At 36.5% G+C, this 20,567-nt stretch overlaps 1 protein-coding gene across 2 annotated transcripts in view; it reads right to left on the bottom strand.

Moving 5' to 3' along the window:
• PDCD6IP (programmed cell death 6 interacting protein) overlaps nucleotides 1–20,567 on the bottom strand; it is a 72,999-nt gene that overhangs the window by 23,870 nt on the left and 28,562 nt on the right. For both annotated transcript variants that reach the window (XM_014585636.2, XM_006171967.3), the window contains 6 exons: nucleotides 14,652–14,779; nucleotides 10,973–11,126; nucleotides 9,415–9,515; nucleotides 6,829–6,945; nucleotides 1,711–1,933; nucleotides 563–686 (listed from right to left, as the gene is read on the bottom strand). In XM_014585636.2, coding sequence (XP_014441122.1) covers nucleotides 563–686; nucleotides 1,711–1,933; nucleotides 6,829–6,945; nucleotides 9,415–9,515; nucleotides 10,973–11,126; nucleotides 14,652–14,779 — 847 coding nt within the window. The remainder of the gene's footprint in view (nucleotides 1–562; nucleotides 687–1,710; nucleotides 1,934–6,828; nucleotides 6,946–9,414; nucleotides 9,516–10,972; nucleotides 11,127–14,651; nucleotides 14,780–20,567) is intronic.

Raw genomic sequence — 20,567 nt, 5'->3', positions numbered from 1 at the left:
AAATGAACTGTGTACTTATTATGGGTGTATTTTATTGGCCCAAATCATACCTAAAAACAATCCTTAAACCAATGAATTATTTCCTTAGTCTTCAATCCACCAGAAACAAAATCTGGTTCAAAATACTGGACCCACCATATATGCAGGTAGTACAGAAAGTTTGTGGAAACATAGAATTAATTTTGATGCAAAAAAAAAGTTTGAAATTTACACTCAGATTTTTCAGAATAGGCATTTTCTATGAACTTTTTGAAGACCCCACATAATTTAAAGAGTTCTTTTCTACTTCTCATTTCCCTCAAGAAATATCACTGTAAATTTCTTCCGAACTATAATATATTCACAAGGGCTTAATTAATACATACCCTAAAGATATGTCAGTGTGTGTGTGTGTGTGTGTGTGTGCGTGTGTGTGTGTGTGTCTACATTTACTATTTCATATATCCTAGTCTTTTAGCTCCAAGCTCACTAAAAAGTCCATAAACTGTTCAGTAAAAGAACCACCAAACAAAATACTTTGGGACCTCAAGAGGTACATTGATCAAAGTTAAGATCTACCTACCCGTTTGCCAAAGTTGTGGCTTCTCTCATTTGGGCAATCGATCTGTTAACCAAATCAGCTTTCCTTTGATTATAGGCAGCGAGAGACTGCTGCACTGACACAGGAACCATCTTCTCAAACAGGTCTGAAATAAGAACGGGAGTTGCAACAAAATCTTCAGGCAAAAACTCAAACTGTACAGGTCATTTCTTATTTTCTTCCTAATATTCACACAGCCTACAAATATGTAAAGATAAAAAGTAAAGCACAATGATGAGAATTTTTAATCACCATATCCTTGGGAAATGGCAATCATTAAAGCCTTTTCTTTCAACTTCATTTTAACTTTCTGATGTGCGTGTCACTGAATTTGAAGAATCTGCAGTGACATTTCATTTGTTGCTGAAATGGACCCTCACCTGTGGATTAAATTCACAGTGCAAGAGTTCAACTTCTGGCTCTATTGCTTCTAAGCTTGTAAGAAACTTTTGCAAATTACTTAACCACTCTGTACCTCAGTGTCCTCATTAGTCAAACAGGGTAAGAACAGGACCCACTTCATGGTGAGTGTTGTGAGAACTAAATGAGTTAATATTTATAAAGTGCTTAGTAGAGCCCCTGGCACATGGTAAGCCCTGTGTGCTTGCTAAATAAGCATAAGTAGAATAATCGCTCTTTCCCAGTAACTTAAAATAATCCATGGATCTCAGTTAGAGGTGACCATATAGTGCACATACCTGTGACATCCAAGGATATCAAAACATTTATTTATCTGATACAAACATGACTCTAGCAGTTTACATGCTTAAAGGAGTGTTTATGTATGTTTATTTTTAATGGCAGCATCTTTAATAATAAAATGAATATCAACAAAATGAAATGTGTTTAAAGTCTAAATCATTATTCCAACAGTTTCAAATATTCTGAACAAATTGTACCGGTTACAGATAGTAACAAGCATGACAAGCTTTACCATCATTTACATTCCACCTTACAACTTCACTGAAGACACATCACTTAATTTTTATGCTCACGATCACTTTGAAAAACATGGATGCAAATTATATTCAAAGAATACAATAACTATCGTGTGATTTTAGCTTAAAAAATGCACATTAAACTAGAAAAAAGCTGAGTACAATTAAAGCAGATCTAAGTAACTGACATACCTGTAAATTTCTGGCTGATGGGTACATTGACTGGGGTAGACTTCACAAGTGTGGCTTTGCCAATAGGATCTAGATCTTTAAGGTCTGGAACTCGGTCATGATAAATGAAGTCATTATCCTTCTTTGCTGCGGTAAGGGCCCGGTTGATTTTGTCAGAAAAATCCTTCACATTGACATACTCATCATAGCGAGATGCCACTGTTTTAATAAGTTCTGCTGCATGCTAAAAGGAAAAATATTTAAACAACAAAAAAAAAACTTTTCTTTTTCTTTCTCCATCAAGCATCTAAGAACTGATGTTTTAAAAAAACAAAGAAACAAACAAACAAAACTAATTTGAAGACTTGCATTTCCAGTAAGGTAGTAGTTGACAGGATAACCTGGAAATTCTCCCATCATAAAATATCCCAAAATGAAAGATAATACATAGCAGATATCTGTTAAAGACATGAGTTAATTTAGCAAGACAGTGAAAGAAATCCATTGGCTATTCAGTATAAACAGAAACTTAGGAAGGCTGGTTATTTGCTGGGTTACTTCTATAACCCAAAGAACTAGCAATTAATACATATTAAAAGACCTGCACAGAGACCTGAGACAAGGACCTGGAAACCACACAAGACAGAAAGCTGAAATGTACCTACTTGATTCCCTCAAGAAAGTAAAAGCCTCAAAAGAGTACACCCTTAGTTAAAAGATAGACCCGAAAAAGCTACCCAGCAACACAGGAAGTCAGTGAAGTAGCATGCCATTTTGGCAACTAGAAAAAAACTTTTTGTTGTAAAGCTTGGCCTTATAATAAGATAAATAAATGCTTCACATACACCTAAGGCTCAAATTACAGTACTTAGGTGGTATTAGGTATAGTAATAGCAGATAAAATAGACTGTAAGGACAAAAACATTATATGGGATATATCCAGGACATAGTATTTTATTTAACACTTGGCAATTTGTAAAAAAGATACAAACTTTCTTAAATTTTGCATTTAATTATGAGAATTGATAAATCCACCCATCATCAAAAGTAGAAGATTTGGAGCCAGTCCGTGGCATGGTGGTTAAGGCAGCTGAATGCCACATGGCCAACTCTATGATTAGAGTCCCAGACCCTAGACTTAAGAAACATACAGGGCATATGTGTATGAATGCCCAAAATCCCAAAAGGAAGAAAAATGGGGAGAAGGGGTTACAGAATTATCATTCCCAAATAGGGGTGGGTGCTTTCTGGCTTTCTCTCCCTCTCTGGTGAGCACATCCTCTGTCAAAAAAAAAAAAAATTTGTTTGTTCTTTTTTTTCATTTAAGAGGTTTTCTTTTGCCTTAGGATGCATGTGCTCTGAGAAAGACAGATACAGTAAAAGAGAAAGTGAGAAATCACCCCCAAGGGGTGATGACCATGCCGTAATCTCGTCTCCTCCATTCTCAGGATTTGGGGCATGCACAGGAGTTCAGCGACGTAAGCATTACTCCCTGCTAGTCCCCTCCAAAATAATAAATTAAAGTTAAAAAAAAAAATTAAGTATCTCCACAGATGTTGAAAAAGCATTTAGTAAAATTCAGCATCTGTGACATTTTTTAAAAAGTTTAGTAAAATATAGAGTTCCTAACATGATAAAAAAAAAATTTAATCCGAAAAGCTAATATCATGCTTAAGTAGAAATACAACAGAAAAAATATAACTTAGAGCAGAAATAAAACAAAATTCATCAGTGCCACACCAACCATAGACATCAAAATAATTAGACAAAGAAATTAAATTAGAGGTATAAAATTTAGTTAAGAAAAAAAGATTTTTGATAGATGGTATACCAAAGAAACCTAAGAGAATCAACTATTCTTGATAATTAGAGAGATAGCTTGGACATAAAATCAACAGAGCAAATACGGACAAGTCACCACCAATTTTAAGAGATAACATAGGAAATAAATCCATTGTTATTGGCAGTGGAAACACAAAATATCCAGGAAGAATTTTAATTGCCAGAGGGTACATGCATTCACCAGACAGACAGACAAAGAAGAGAGGATGAAAAAGCGCTTTCCAATGGGGCAGGGTCACGACACAACCCCTCCTCCCTTCTCCATCCTGTCTAGACTTTGGGCATGCACACGCAGATGCACAGCACATTTTCAAGCCTCTGGGACTGGGATTCAAACCACTATCAGCCAAGCGGAATCTAACTTATATAACCACTAGGCTATGGTACTCGCCCCCAAGAGTAATTTTTTTAAAGTATAGGAAAGATCAGCAAAACTATAGAGAGAGGGGTCAGCAGGTGGCATAGTGGTTAAAGTGCTGAACTCCCACATGGCTGACCATGGTTCAGGTCCTGGACCAGGCGGTTTGCTTTCTCACTTTCCCCTTCTCTCTCCTCTTTCTGGTCAAAATAAAAAAATTAATAATAGTAACAAATAAAATTAAATACATTTTTTAAAAAAGAAAGAAAAACTATAATAAGAAACAAGGATGAGCAAAAGGTACATCTTTGGTATAAACTAGGAAATGGAAAAATGTAGTTTTAGATTTGAAAAACAAATTTGATTGTAAATGTACTCAAACACACCTCCAAATGCAAAACTGGTACTAGAGCCATGAGGTATGCTAAATACTGAGGAGAAAAGAGGTGATAAAGGTACCACCCCAAGTGGGAACTGCCCTAAGCAAATCTGAGAACTATGAAACAGGATGAGAAAACACCTACCGTTGATGATAAAGGCAAAGCCGACTTGCCCATGCCAAGTACCTGGAGAGTCCCAGGAAAAATGGGTGCTGAAAGGCCTCAATCCAAGAAGGCAATACTAAGAGCAAGAGATGGATTCATTTAAAGGGCACAGTTGCAAGGGGAGGCAGGAAAAGGAAGAATTGAGAAAGTGGGCAAAAAAAAAGTGTGAACACTCAGAAAATCCCAGTGATACAAACTCCGGAAGTAGAGGCATCAACTTGCAAAGCAAATACAGGAATGCAGGAAAAGCACAAATAGGAAGGTGGAATCCTATAAGAGCCGAAGAAGTGAGGCTGTGGAAGAAACCCTGATGCCCCCACACAGGAACCTCCAGCAAAATCCATCTCATTCAAACACAAGTAACTAAAAAGGCATTTCACCTGCCTCAATGCAAAGAAACCCTAAGGAAAAGGATGAAAATGAGCACGGTCACTTTGCAATAGAAAATGAAAAACACTGGGGCCAGCCAGGTGGTATGGAGGTTAAGATGGCCGGGTCCCACATGGCTGACCATGTGGTTGAGTGCTGGACCCAGTAGCTTGAAAAACATGCCAGGCACAGGTGCATGCATGCCCAAAATCCTGAGAGAAGAATGAAAGAGGAGTGATGTGATGTGGTCATGCCCTCAGAAGATGCTTTCTCACTTTCTCTGTCCCTCTCCACATGCCAACATGCCCTATAGGAAATCTTAAAAAAAAAAAAAAAAAAAAAAAAAAACTTTAAAGAAAATTAAAAGCTTGTCACAAAGTAGGTCAGAACAGTATACTAAGAAGCCAATAAACTAAAAAACTTGAGGATGTGATCACAGAAGAACGCAAACTATGAATACAGGACCAGATGACCCAGATGGTAAGAGATACATGAAACAAAAACTGAGACTCTAGAAAGTGAAGAAAAATGCCAATTCAGTCAAGAAAAGTTGTAACATTTATACAAGGAGCAAAAGGGAGAACAGACAACAAAAAAACTGCAGTGCAAAGAAGAGAGAAGGGACTGTGGCATAGCCATCCCTCCTAGGAGATTTACAACCTTTCCTCTTGCCCACACACCCGGTATGGCAAAAAACTGAAAGAAACAAAAGGTATTAAAATTAAAATAAGATTACAATTTCAAAAGGATCTCTGACTGGTTTACGCTATGAGACAGAGAAGAAATAAGTGCTTGAACTTAATAGTATCAGAATTCTCAGAAAATAAAGAAACTAAACTTCTAATAATTTAAATAAGCTAGCCTTAAAAAAAAAAATCCTTTCCCCAGACATTTGTTATTCAGAAACATTTTCATAAAGCATCTAAGCTACTGTAATCAAAGTGAATCCCTGAATAAAAGAGACCATTTGAAAATACTGGTTTATTTTTAAAAATATGTCTTCATCTGACTTTGTCAGTGTGGATTTGTTTCCTTATGAAAAGTCTAATTAAACAGAACTTCCTATACAATACTACCATAGTATCTTCTAACAAGAATTTCCCTGATAGACCCCTTCTTATCCTCTACTCGCCAATACTCAAAACACAAACAAGTCACATAAACAGCTCTTGTCCTTCCTGCAAAGTTGCCTCAAAATGTCACAGAAAGTTTCTGATAACCCACTGAGAGCAGTTTGGATTCATTTACTGATATATATAGAGTGAGCGAGAGATATACATTGAGAGGGAGGTAGATACATATATGTGGCTCTTTTACATACATATATCTTTCTTTTTTAATTTGTCATACGTCAAATTAAATACACACACCCCATCTTAAGCTGCAGAGTTACAGGCCCCCATTTAAACCAAAGGCTAGGCCACAAAATAATTACTGCACATCTTCTTGGGACATGGTAATGAATTTGGAATATATTTTACATTAAAAATACATGGATAAATAAGAGAAAAATGTGAATTTTACATGAATTTTTTAGATACATTATGAGACTTCAAAACAAAAACATATAAAGTAGGTAAAGCCTAAAGGACAAAAGCAAACATAGGCTAGCCCGCCCATAGCAAGGAGGTTAAGATGGCTGGATCTCCCACAAGGCCGACTGTGCACCTCAAGTCCTGGAACCGGTGGTTTGAAAAACATGCCAGGTCTGTGTGTGTGTGTGTGTGTGTGTGTGTGTGTGTGTGTACCTAAAATCCAAAGAGAAAAAGAAGGTACTGCGGCATAACCATCCTCCCAGGGAGTGCTTTCTCATTCTCTCTGTCCATCTCTGGTGAGTGCAGGTGTCCTGTGACAAATTAGGAAGAAGAAGAAGAAAAAAAGAAGATAAAAAGCAATTACTTGTCTCAGTTGATAGGAGCAATGAAGGACAAAGGCTTTTATGAATAAATCTGGAAATCTTATGAAGCGAAAAAAAAAAAAAAAGGCAATCCAAGTTACTCAAATATTTATTACCAAAGGACTCACCTGTAACCTTGCAATTTCTTCTCCAAATTTCTTCTGCTGTTTTGCCAGGATAGACTGGTGGTACTCAGCATTGGCCTGCATGATACAGTGCTTTGCAGCCAAGACAGGAAACACCTCCTGGAAATAAAAATACTGACCAGGGGAGAGTCCAACCACACAAACCATCACAGACAACATGGGATGCAGGAGGAAAAAGGAAAAGGAGACAGAAATTAGAATCACCCCATTAATGGTTAGAGATAGGTTAGTCATTAGATGTAAACAGAGAAGACCACATGATTTTGCATGAATTGGATTCCATTTTTTTCTTCCAATTAAAACAAGGGGTTTTTTTATAAAAAAATTTTTAATTGAAGTCAATTTGGGTTTTTACAATTCTCTTTAAACAAGTCATGAAGTCAACATTTTGTTTACAAAGAAGAAAGAAAAGCATGCGTTAGAAAGAGAAGTAGAATGGACATTCCACAGAGGAATACCAAGAACAGGGCTTTAGAAGCTTTCATATGAGCCCTTACCCGGCCCTTAGAGTTAACTAAACCATCATTACTCACATATACTAATGAAATTGCTCTATAGCTGACTGTTTCATCATGTTCAAAAGACAAAAGACAGTAAAGTAAGTTCTCACTTAGATTCATATCCTAAGAGACTTCTTAATAAGGATGATTTTATACATACAAAAATTATCATATAAACACTGACATTTCAGTATCACATATTTGAAAACATATCACAGACATAAATACACTAGGACAATGACTGATGATATGATAAAATTTTAATTTGCTCTAATTTGTTTTGACAATAATGCCAGTCAGAATTAATTTTAAAAGATTCCAAAGCATGAACCAGAAAAGAAGTTAAAAACGTAGATGCTCTGGGGCCAGCAGGTGGCATGGTGGTTAGAGGCACTGGACTCCCACATAGCCAACTGCAGTTCAGGTCCCAGACCTAGCAGCCTGCGTTCTCACTTTCTCTCTGGTGAGCCCACAAGTTCTGGTGGCCTGTAGCAAATTTAAAAATGGTAATAATAATAAATTAATTAAATTTTTAAAAGGAAAAAAAAAGTAGATGCTCTTCTAAAAGGCCAAATCTTAGCCTATAAACTCATTGCTTTTAGGAAATACATCATATTAAAAAATCCAAGAAATACACTTAGCAATCAATCACTGTCTAGATAATAATAAGAGAATTTAAACTGAGTAACCATCTTGTGTGCTTTCCTGTCTCCCAGTTAATCACTTCCTACCTGCCTGCATCACTACTTGTTGATATTGCTTTATAATTAGAATATGAAAACATCTATGAGCTTTACTACCAAAAAGGAAAATAATTAAAAGACATCCAGATCTCAAACTGCACTCATGCCAGTTATCAAGGTAAGGCTAGAACAACCTTATTCTTGAAAAGGAGATTTTCAAGGACTACCAGGAATGTTGCAGACATACTTCCCAATTCTTTGTAGGTAACATTCTTTTCTCTCTGACAGGACTGAACTAATGCCCATCAGGGTATAATGTTACGCTGTGCACCTGCACATGAGGTCTTTCAGATGAAAAAAAGGTAAGAGGAGATCCCAATTCTCTTTTTAAGAGTAATGATATTAATATCCACGAGTGAGCAAATTTCTCCTAGGCTCTTAGTGTATTTTAAATTCCCAGGAATCCGTATAATTAATTCCTTATTATTCATTTTCTGGATAATGTATACCATTGATGCACTTATGTGTATTTTTTATTTTACCCTAAAGATGTCTGCAATTCCATAATTTACAGATCCATGAATACTACTTATAAATCAATACATTCCCTTGTGAAAGCTCATGTAACAAAAACCATACACTATCATATAGATGAAACTAATGCCTTGAACATTTCTGAAGAGTAGCTGAAATGTTACTTTAGGCTTTCCTTTTTAACTATTCCCAATACACTTGTAAGCCTAGTCATCTGCTTCATCATACACAAATGAGCATCACTAAATAGTCTTTTCGATTGCCAGGTCAGAAAAGTTTACATTAAAACATAATACTTCCTGTGGTATGTGCTTTAAGGTGGTTGCTTTCCTCAGCTGTCCATTAGCAGCCCAATTTTCTATCCCTGTTGGCAAAACTTAATTCTAATCAAAGTATCAGATGATTTTGTTAAGTTTTCTTTTCCTTTTCCTTTATGTCTGCTTTTGCGCTTTAAGACTCATCTTTAAGAAAACAGGACAAAAATTAAAAGTGTGAATAATCAACATGCTCAAGTATTCATGCTTGTACCAGGTCAATGATTTAGAAACTACACCATGCCTTGATTTGACAAAATTGTTGAAGAGAGATGATCAAAGTTTTCTGGAAAGAGTTTTAGCTTAGAAAAACAAGTTTAGTAAAGGGTAAAGACAAAGACATCCCCTAAATACAAAAGACTTGTTCATGCATCTTCAGTTTTAAAAACGATTTTTATAAACAGACATTTCAAATGCATCTATTAAAATGGCATATTTCTTTACAGTACATTAATTTTCAGCTTGATCCTTGGACATAGAAATGTCTGAGTATTTTCACATGCAAGAGAACCGATTATTTACAAAACAGTAACTAACCTTGGGGAGAGTATCTTTGTACTGACACTGTTTGAAAGCATCACCAAAGTAATCAGCAGCCTGATTAGCCAATTTAGCTATGATGGCATCTTTCATTTTATCTGAAACAAAATATTAAATTAACCATGTGAATTAAAATACACAAGATAACCTGATGTATGACTCAGTACAGATATCAAGACCACAGTTTATACACTTGTCTTAAAAAATCCTAATTGATAAAATTGAGTCTTCTGAATAAAATAAACCTTACTTAAATGGTGAGTATCCCTTATCTGAAAGTGTTTAAGATTTTGGAGATTTTTCTGGTTTTAAATACAGTTTGCATATACATAATAAGATATTTTGGAGGAAGAAATAAACATGAAATTCATTTATATTTCACATGCACCTTATTATACAGATAGTGAACTGAAGGTAATTTTATACAATGTTTTTGTATTATAGCATTTTTACTGCCATCCTTCACATGAATTCAGAAATAGATGCTCAAAAAGCTTCAGATTTTGGAGCATTTCAGATTTCAAAATTTCAGATTAGGGATGCTCAACCTGTATTCAATAGGGAAATTCAAAGATTCAGAAAATAGATCAGCAGTTGCCATAGCTTATGGAACAAGGGAATGAAGAGTAACTAGAAAGGGGAACAAGGTTTCTTTCGGAGGTGATGGTAAAATGGGTATGGTTTGTAAAACCCTGTGAATAGACTCAAAACCACTAAATTATAGATGTTAATGGGGTAAATTTTAGTGGATATGAATTCTATCTTGATAAAAGCTGTTATCTTGAAAGAAAGAGTTATGCTAATTCATGTATCTTCCATAACTGCTCTCTTTTCAATTTATTTTCTACACTTACATATTCGGTCCACATTCTAAACTCTCAATCTTATTTAAATTCTTATGTCCTCATTCACAAGGCCAGAGAAGAGAGCACAATCCCATGATGGCTCCTGGATGGTCGGATGGCTCCTTCTAATTGTTTAGGTCTAGTTTGAAAAGCATTACCTTGAACAAACCCTGCTTGCCTGTGAATCTGAATTAGCAACTCCCCCTACATCCCTATCCCACTAGCCATTATCACAACCATTCTTATTTCCTTTATAGCAATTATCTTTCTCTGAAATTACCTTGGTCATTTAATTTATCATCTCCCCCTTACTAAAATGTAAGCTTCCTAAATATAGGATAGGAACCTTACTTTTCTGCTACCTGTTTATCTAGAGACTGAAATAATGATTGGTACACAGTAAGTATCCAGTAAGTATTTACTGAATGAATGAATGTTTGGCATGTCACAAATACTCATAAATATGATTATAGACTTCAATGTTTAAAGACAGTAGTTAAATATCACTTCATAAAAATTTAAACACAGTCTAAATTCTCAAATATGCATTTGTACCACCAAAAAAGCTGAAGTTTTTCAATAATCCATGTTTGAAGTTCAAAAAGGAAAGGCTCTACATTGAATATATTATATTCTAATTGACTTCTTAATTTAAATGCCTATCACTTTTTTTTTCACATGCAACAAAATAGAGAACAAATTGGAGTTACCTCTTGTGGCTTTTAAAAAAAATACTTCTTGGGCCTGCGCCAGCATGATAAGACTGAGGGTCCCAACAGTATCTGGAGAAATGTCCACAGTAGGCTCGCGATTTAAGGCAGATAAAACCGTCTCTTTAATGTGTAAAAAGGCACCACTAGCAAACTAGAGGGAAAAGAAAATAATTTCCTTAAAATCTATACGAATTCAACAAGAAATTGTCCTGCTACACATAAAAATCATTTCAAATGTTAACTCAGTGAACAGTTACTTTTCTTAAATTTACACACTGTACAAAACCAATCTAAAACTAACCTACAGATAATAAAAATATCCAACCCAAACTCTTTGACTACCGAGGATTTAACAAAGATTAAAAGTATATTACAGAGGGCAGCCAGTGATGTGGTGATTCAAGTGGCTAGATCCCACATGGCTGACTTCACAGTTCAAGTCCCAGACTTTGCAGCTGAAAAATATGCCGAGTGTGTGCATGCGTGTCCAAAATCCCAAGAGGATAATGGAGAAGAATCATAGCATGGTCATCTCCCCCTGGGGATGTTTTCTCATTTTCTCTCTGTCTCTCTGCTTCTTTCCAGCGAGTGCACAGGCCCTATACCAAAACCTAAAAAAAAAAAAAAAAATTAATTACAGAGGCCCACTCACTGTGCACAGTAGGAATTTAAGTGCCCTGCCTAAAACCATATGGCCAACCACGTTTTCAAATTCCCAGGTCAGCTTGAGAACACACCAGTGTGTGCAAGGATGCCTAGGAACTTGAGGACCTGGAGGAAAGGGGATCAGAGAGTGAAAAGACCTTGTCAACCATGCTTCCTTCACTCTCTTTATCTCCCATTCATGCATGAATGCACAAATGCTATCAATTTTAAAAAGTAAATTGGGACCAGCAGATGGCATAGTGATTACATCGTTGGACTCCCACATAGTCAACTGCATTTCGAGTCCTGGACCCAGTGGCTTAAAATTCACACTGGGCACATGTGTGTGTGTGCCCAAAATCCCAAGAGGAGAATGAAGGAGAATGAATCGTGGCGTGGTCATCCCCCCGGGAGAGTGATTTCTCATTTTCTGTCTCTGTCTCTCCAGTGAGCACATGTACTCTACAGCAAAAATCTACCTTTAAAAAAAAGAAGGCTAATTACAATGAAAACCAAAGTAAATTAATGGGGCAAACTGAGTAAACGTATTTTTAGATATACTTCTTCAAAGCTAACCTGAGAATACAGGCATTTTTAACATTAAAATGGTCTTGCTTTTGTCCCAAACACATCTTTCAAATAATTAAACATGTCATATTTAGGAGAAACTCAAAATAGCACACACACCTAATTCTCAAGAACAGTACTGCTTTCCATTGCTAACAATTTCTATATGGCCTTCAGAGCTCACCAGTGAAAATGTTTCCCCATCAGGCCTTTGTTGCCCCAATTGCATCTTGAAGTTATTACTGGTTTTTTTAAGAGAGAAAGTGAGAAAACACTCCCCCAGAGGAGATGGCTACACCACTATCCCTTCTCCTCCATTCTCGGTTCAGAACTGTGGGCATGCACACACACATGCCTGGTGTCATTTTCAAGCTGCCAGGTCAGGCACGCAGACCACTCAGTCATCCATGTAGGATAGAGCCACTTTAACCTCTGCACCACCTGCTGGTCCAAGGCTTTTTTTTTTTTTTTTTAATTTGAAAGAGGGTGCATGCACTTTCCAGAGAGAGGGGAAAGAGAGCACCCCACAATGGAGTGTGGCCACACTTCAATCCCTTCTCCTCCATTTCTCCATCATGACAGGATTTGGGCATACACACACACATATCCACAGTATTTTTCAAGCCACCAACTCCAGGATTCCAACTACGTGGGCAGCCAATGTAGGATCAGGCTCTGTTAACAATTAGACCACAAAACCTTTTGAGGCTAATACTAAGATAACTTTGCTTTTATGAAACAAATGACACTGGGGAGAAAGGAATAAGTCAGTCTAGGACGACAAAGGGTCCTGGGTTAGAGGTAAATTATAGAGAAAACTCAAAAGTAAATTGTTGTAAAACCAAGATCTCGATTTCTGTAATCCATGTTTAGGATATCTGCCATAGGTGCCACACAGGTGGTGTGATGGTTGAAGCGTTGGACTCCTACATGGCCACCCACGGTTCAAGTCCCAGACCTGGCAGCTTGCTTTCTTATTTCCTCTCTCTCTCTCTCTCTCTCTCTCTGAGAACATGGGCCCTCAAACAAATTAAGGGGGGAAAAATGATAATAATAAAGTTAAGTAACTTTTTTAAATATGTGTCGATTGCTGACCTTATTATACTGATAGAATAGGAAGAGTAATAGATGAAGTCTCTCATTTACAGAAGAGGAACCGGAGCTCTAGAGAGGTTAAAGAACTTGTCCACAGCACAAAGCTTCCGGGTGGCAAGACTAGGTCTAATACCACCAGTTTTTGTCCCGTCATATCGGCAGATCTACTAGGACACTCATAAAATGGAATGTTTCCTCAATACTTCAGGTTGACCTCTAATATTTCATATGCCAACTAATTTACAGTAAATAGAACATAAAATTCAATTTTGCTTCATTTTTTACACTTTAAAATATTTGCCACTGTTGGCCTCATGAGGAAATAATGTGTGTGTTATTTCTGTCAACTATGCCCTTCCAGAACTATACAGCAATCCATAATTGAGAGCATGAAGTTTGCTTAAGGGATATTTCCTTTCACTTTCCCAGAACAGCATTTCTCACTTCTCCCCAAAATTTAAACAACAAAAAATATCAGACTCCATCTGTGAGTCAAGCAAATTCCCTGAGGAGACAGTAGGACTATTTGGAATTCCATGAAATTTAGAATCAAAACACCAGAAACTCATATGAACCTCTTTAATACTTTTGAAGACTTATAAAAAATCCATGACATGTATTACAAGATTTATCTGAGAATTAAATCATGTACATGAAAATACTTTCTACATTGTAAAGTATTGGATCATCAGAAAAGTCATGACATACAGTTCCTATGTTTTTCTATGCAAAAATGTGTCATGACTTTTCCAAAGACCTAATAAGTATGAAAATACAAAAATGTAAAATATGAAAACATGATTATATGATACCACTTAACAATCACTTACTAGTTAAGTGAAATGAGAAAAAGCTGAGTACATAATAAACAATAAACAATTGCAACAAAAGAACAGGCCATATTAGTAAATGATTGGTACCTAAAATATAAATTCAGGCTTAAGAACTTTATGTGTCTGACCACATTTAAATATGACCTCCACATGTGTCTTGCCACGAGGTCTTAATTTTTGTGACAATTAGTGAAATTTTATTTTATTTAATTTTGTCTTATTACAACAAAAATAATGTACAAATTTTAAAAATGAGATTATTTATTTAAAAGGGATCTATCATTTGTTAACATTTATTGAGCCGCTATTACGTGCCAGGCACTGTGCTAGGTGCTGGGTATACAACAGTCCGGAAAAAAAGACGTGGTCTATAGATAACCAAGGGTTTCAACAATAAGACTCAATACATTTAAAAAGTACATCACTTCTTATGAAAACATCTGTTGAGTAAAGCACCTATAAACCTAATTGCAAATTATTTTCAACATATTCTAATTTAATGATGATTGTTAGAGAGTAGCTACTGTTCTGCATACCTGGTAATGCTTAGCAGCGATTTTCAATCCTTCATCATTATCCAGGTTCTGCTCTGCTGCAATCTGGCTAGCTAAGGCTGCACAATTGAATAACACACAGCTCTTTTCATATCCTAAGCTTGCAAGAGCTGTAAAAAATTGAGAAGGAAAAGTTCATCAGATTAATTTTTCTAAAGAAAACAAATGTTTCAAAGAGACATACTGTGACCTCTATCCCATTGGCTCTCACAAGTTTCCAGAACTGTTTTCTCACCTATCTTAAATTGCCATTTCAAACTGCCCTTCCAAGCATTTATTTCCATGCAAAATTCCCACCAACTAAAACTCAAAAGAAGAATAAAGTATTCTTTCTCTCCTTTCCTTTCTACATTTCTGTTACAAACAGGTTCAAAATGTGACAGTCATTCTCATATCGTTGCTCAATATTTTTTAAATGTTGGCAATAGGGCATGTGCACTAACTGGAGATAGACAGAGATACACAGAGAGAGGGAAAGTGAGAAATCACCCCCCAGGGGATGGCCACAGTGCCATCCCTTCTTTGCCTTTTCCTCCTCTCACACAAGCACGCCCAGTGTGATTTTTCAAGCTGCTGAGTCTGGGACTCGAACTGTGGTCGACCTTGTGGGAATCCAGCACCTTAACCACCACATCACATGCTGGTCCATTAATTTCTTAAATTCAAATAAATTACTTGTACTTTTCTATCACCTCTCAAAATTACACCTTCCCACATTTAAACCAGTTTTTATTACTACAAACAAATCAATACAAGCACCTCCTGGCTAGCCTCCTATGTCTCATTTCTTCCATGCCAATGCATTTCTCAGAGAGCTGGAAGATTCGTTTGGCTAGAACATAACTCTGATCAAAAATTTGTACACTTCACATCCATTAGGAGAGCTATTATTTAAAAAGTAAATAGAAAATAACAGGCATCAGTGAGGATAAAGAGACACTGGAACTCGTAGAGTTGACAGGAGAGTAAAATGGTGCTGCTGTTGTGAAAACAGTATAAGTCATCAAAATTTAGAAAGAGAAATACTATTTGACTCAGCAATTACACTTCAATACCCAAAAGAATTGAAAATAATGTCTCAAAAAGATTCAAAGAGATATATGTATAACCAGCCCATAGCATTATTCACAACAGTCCAAAAGTGACAGTAACTCAAGTGTTCATCATATAATAAGGAAAATGTGGTGTGTGTGTGTGTGTATATATATATGTGTGTGTGTGTGTGTGTGTATATGTGTGTGTGTGTGTATATCACACACACACACACAATGGAATATTATATAACCATAACAAGGAAATCACATGCTATAACATGGATGAGCCCTGAGGACATTATGCTAAGTAAATAAGACAGTCACAAAAGGCAATCTATGGGCCAGCAGGTGGCATGGGGGTTAAGGTGCTGGATTCCCACAGGACCAACCACAGTTCAAGTCCCAGACCTGGAAGCTTGAAAATCACAACAAATAAATAGAAAAATAAAGGACTAAATGTTAAAAAAAAAAAAAAGACAATCTATGATTCCAGTTATATAAAATATCTAGAGTAGTCTAAATTATAAAACAGAAATGATAGCAACTTGGAATGGGGGAGAGGGAAGGAGACAAGAAGGCTGTTGTTTAATGAGTACAGATTTTCCCATTTACAAGGTGAAAAAGTTCTGGAAATCCACTTCACAACAATATGACTAAACTTAACACTACTGCACTATATATATACTTAAAAAGGGTTAAGATGGGCCCAGCATATACATGATAGGAGGCTGCTGCACAATAGTAGAGTTGTATGAGATGGCCTGGGCTTCAGATCATAGGTCAAGCTGAATACAGTGGACCTGCCTGCATCTCAGCTGGCTAAAGAGCTTGGGAGTTGGATTACAGAATGGTAAGACCCTATCAAGGGTACACCCTCTCACCTGCCATTCATTCTTGTCCTCCTCTCTCTCTCATGAAATAAAAGTCTTTAAAAACTGTTAAGATGTTAAATTTCATGAAATGTTTCTTAAAAAGTTTTTTTTAAAAAGACAAGTACACAGGGCTAGCAAATGACATAGCAGTTATATCACTGGACTCTCACATGGCCAACAGAAGTCTGAGTCCTAGACCCAGAGGCTTGAATATCATGCCAGGCACATATGTGTGCATGCCTAAGTTCCCAGGAGAAGAATGGAGGAGAAGGGATTATGGCACGGCCATGACCCCTCAGGGGTGATTTCTCACTTTCCCTCCCAGTGTGTGTGTGTCTCTGTCTCTGTCTCTGTCTCTCTCCCTCCCTCTCTCTCTCTCTACAGTAAGCACACACGCCCCAAGGCAAAAACCTCTTAAAAAAAAAAAGTACTGGGGGGACAGTTCCATAGCCTAGTAGTTAAGGGAGCTGGACCCCAATGTGTGATCACAGTTCAAATTCCAGTCCCGACAGCTTGAAAAATACACTGGGCACATGTGTGTGCATGCCTAAAATCCCCACAGAATGGAGAAATGAAGGAAAAAGGATTTGTAGTATGATCACACCCCACTGGAAAGTGCTTTCTCTCTCTCCTCTCTTTCTCTGTTCCCAGAGGAACACTATAACTCCTCACCAACAACAGAAAACACACAAGCAATCACAGAAATTAGAAATAAATTCAGAATATTTATATAACTAAACTCAATGAGACGTGAGAGAGAACCACCAACCAATTCCAGCAGATAAAAAAAATCTTTCCATGACATGAATAAAGAACTCCACAGATAGACTGTCTTGCAAAAGAATCAAACAGAACTTCTGGAGATAACAAATATAATGTAGGAAATCAAAATCTCTCCTAGGAAGTATTAACAGTAGATTAGATTATGCAGAAGAAAGAATCTCTGACCTTGAAGACAAAACTTTTTAGTCCAAGCAACTGAGAAGAATGAAAAAATAACCACTAAAAATAAGGGCAGCATATGGTAAATCCTAGATACTATTAAATGGCTGAATTTGCATAATGGTATTCCAGAAGGTAATGCGACAAGAAGAGACTTAAAAAATCTCTTTCATGATATATTAGCTGAAAATTTCCTAATTTACAGAGGCAATATGGAGAGCCAAAGCTAGGAAATACAGTAAGATCCTCCCCAAGGCACATCACAGCCAAACTGATAAAAATCAACAATAATACTCAAAAAATGACAAGATAAACTCCAAATTACTTATAACGGTTTCCACATTACAACAACTGAAACAATGCAGGCTAGGAAAAAAATGGGAAGACATGATTTAAAACTCTCAAAGAAAACCAATTTCAGCCAAGAATACTATACCCAGCAAAATTAGCCTTCAAATGAGGAAGAGAAATAAAATCATTCCCAGATAAACAAACAATGAAAAAAAATCACCAGGAAGAGGCCAGTTCTTTAGGAAATACTTAAAGGAATACTATACCTGGAAAAGTGAAGGGAGATAAATAAAGCAAGAGAATACAAAACTACAAAAAAAAAATATACAGAGTAAATGACAGGGCTAAAGTTTAAATATATTGATAACAACACTGAATGTTAATGGATTAAATTCCTCAACTAAATGGCACAGCTTGGTTCAATGAATGTAAACACAGGGACCCTCAAAATGTTGCTTACAAGAAAGACACCTCATTGACAAAGATACACACAGACTGAAAGTGAAGAGATAGAAAGTTATTTTATGCAAACAAAAATGAAAAAAAGGCAGAGATCGTGAAACTGATAGCAGATGAAACAAACTTTAAGATAAAAAGGGTAAAAAGAGATAAAGGAGGACACTACATAGTTCTAAGAGAATGAATCCACCAAGAAGACATAACAATCATAAATATTTATAGACTCAATACCAGGACACCTAGAAATGTAAAAGAAAGACTGCTAGAGGGAGAAATACACTGCAACACACAAATTGCTGAGGATTTCAACACCACACTGTCACCACTAGACAGGTCATTTATACAAAAAATAAAGACACAGGAGCTAACTGATCCCAAAAACTAAAAGGGCCTGACAGACATTTATAGAGCATTCCATCCAGCAACTACAAAATACAATTTTCTTGACTCCACACGGGACATTTTCAAAGACTAACATCATAGTCTACAAAACAAATCTCTATAAATTTAAAAGTATAGAAACTATACCTAGCATCTTCTCTGAACTCAGTGGAATTATGATTGAAATCAACCACAAAAAGAGCCCTTGAAAATACACAAAAAACATGGAAACTAAACAACCTACTCCCGAATAACTTTAAAATACTGAAGAAATAAAGATTAAAATGAGGGAACCAGCAGTTAGCATAATGGCTATGTCGCTGGACTCGCATGTAGTCGACTGCGGTTCGCGTCCTGGACCCGGTGGCTTAGAACTCACGCCGGGCGCGTGTGCGTGCGTGCCCAAGATCCCAAGAGGAGAATGGAGGAGAAGGGATTGCGGCGTGACCATCCACCCTGGGGGTGATTTCTCGCTTTCTGTCTCTTTATCTCTCTCTGTCTGTCTGGCGAGTGCACGCGCCCTATAGCGAAAATCTCTCAAAACAAAAAAAAGATTAAAATGAAAAGATTCATTAAAACCAACAACAAACATACCACTCTGCATAACCTTTGGGACAAAGTGAAAGCAGTAGTAAATACAGTATTTACTATAATAAAAAAAGTACTATAAATCATATTATAAGTATTATAAATAACATCACATCTGAAAGAACTAAAGAAGTAACAACAAAAGTAACAGAAGAAAAGAAATAATAAAGATTAGAGCTGAAATAAAGAATAAAAGAACTATACAAAAAAGTCAACGAAACAAAAGGCTGGTTTTTTGAGAGGATAAACAAGATTAACAAACTATTAGCTAGAATAATCAAGAAAAACAGAGAAAGGAATTAGATAAAATCAATAATGAAGCTGATAATAGTATAACCGATATATCAGAAATACAAAAATTATGAGAGAACACTACAAATGACTATAAACCAACTAGAAAACCTAGAAGAGATAGACAAAATTCTGGATGTATACATGTTACATAGGCTGAATCAGGATGAAATAAAAAGTCTGAATAGATCAATAATAAGTGATGAGATTGAATCAGTAATAGTCTCCCAACAAAATAAAGTCCAGGTCCAGATGGCTTCACTTCTGAATTCCACAAAACTTGTAAAGAGCTAACTCTATTCAAAATATTTCTAAAGATTCAAAAGGAAGGAATCTTGCCACTCACTCTATGAAGCCTCTATCACCTAATACCAAAAACAGACAAGGGTCATAATGAAAAAAGAAACCTATAGACAAATATCCTGATGAATACTATGAAAAATTCTCAAAAAGATACTAGCAAATCAAATCCAAAAGCACACTGAGAAGATTACACATCATGGCCAGATAAGCATTATCCGAGGGACACAAGGATGGTTCATCATATACAAGACAATAAATGTAATACATCACACTAACAGAAAGAAAGATAAAAAAATATGATCATATATATAGATGCAGAAAAAGCATTAGATAAAACATTCTTTCATGATCAAAACTCTTAGCAAAACAGAGTAGAAATGACATTCCTTGGGGCCAGCAAAGCATGTGCTGGTTACGGTGCTGGACTCACACAGAACCAACCACAGTTCAAGTCCCGGACCTGGCAGCTTGTTCTCTCTTTCTCAGGTAAGCTCACATGCTCTATAGCAAAGAACGAATAATAATAATAAATAATTCCTTTTTTTTTTAGAGGTTTTGCTATAGGGCACGTGTGCTCGCTAGAAAGAGAGAGACAGAGATAGAAAGCGAGAAATCACCCCCCCAAGGGGGATGGCCACGCCGCAATCCCTTCTCCTCCATTCTCTTCTCAGGATCTTGGGTACGCACGCACACGTGCCTGGTGTGAGTTTAAGCCACCAGGTCCGGGACTCGAATCG

The sequence above is a fragment of the Tupaia chinensis genome, unplaced genomic scaffold (assembly GCF_000334495.1).
Source record: "Tupaia chinensis unplaced genomic scaffold, TupChi_1.0 Scaffold150166_1, whole genome shotgun sequence".
Taxonomy (NCBI): domain Eukaryota; kingdom Metazoa; phylum Chordata; class Mammalia; order Scandentia; family Tupaiidae; genus Tupaia; species Tupaia belangeri.
This window is presented reverse-complemented; position numbering and strand designations above follow the sequence as displayed.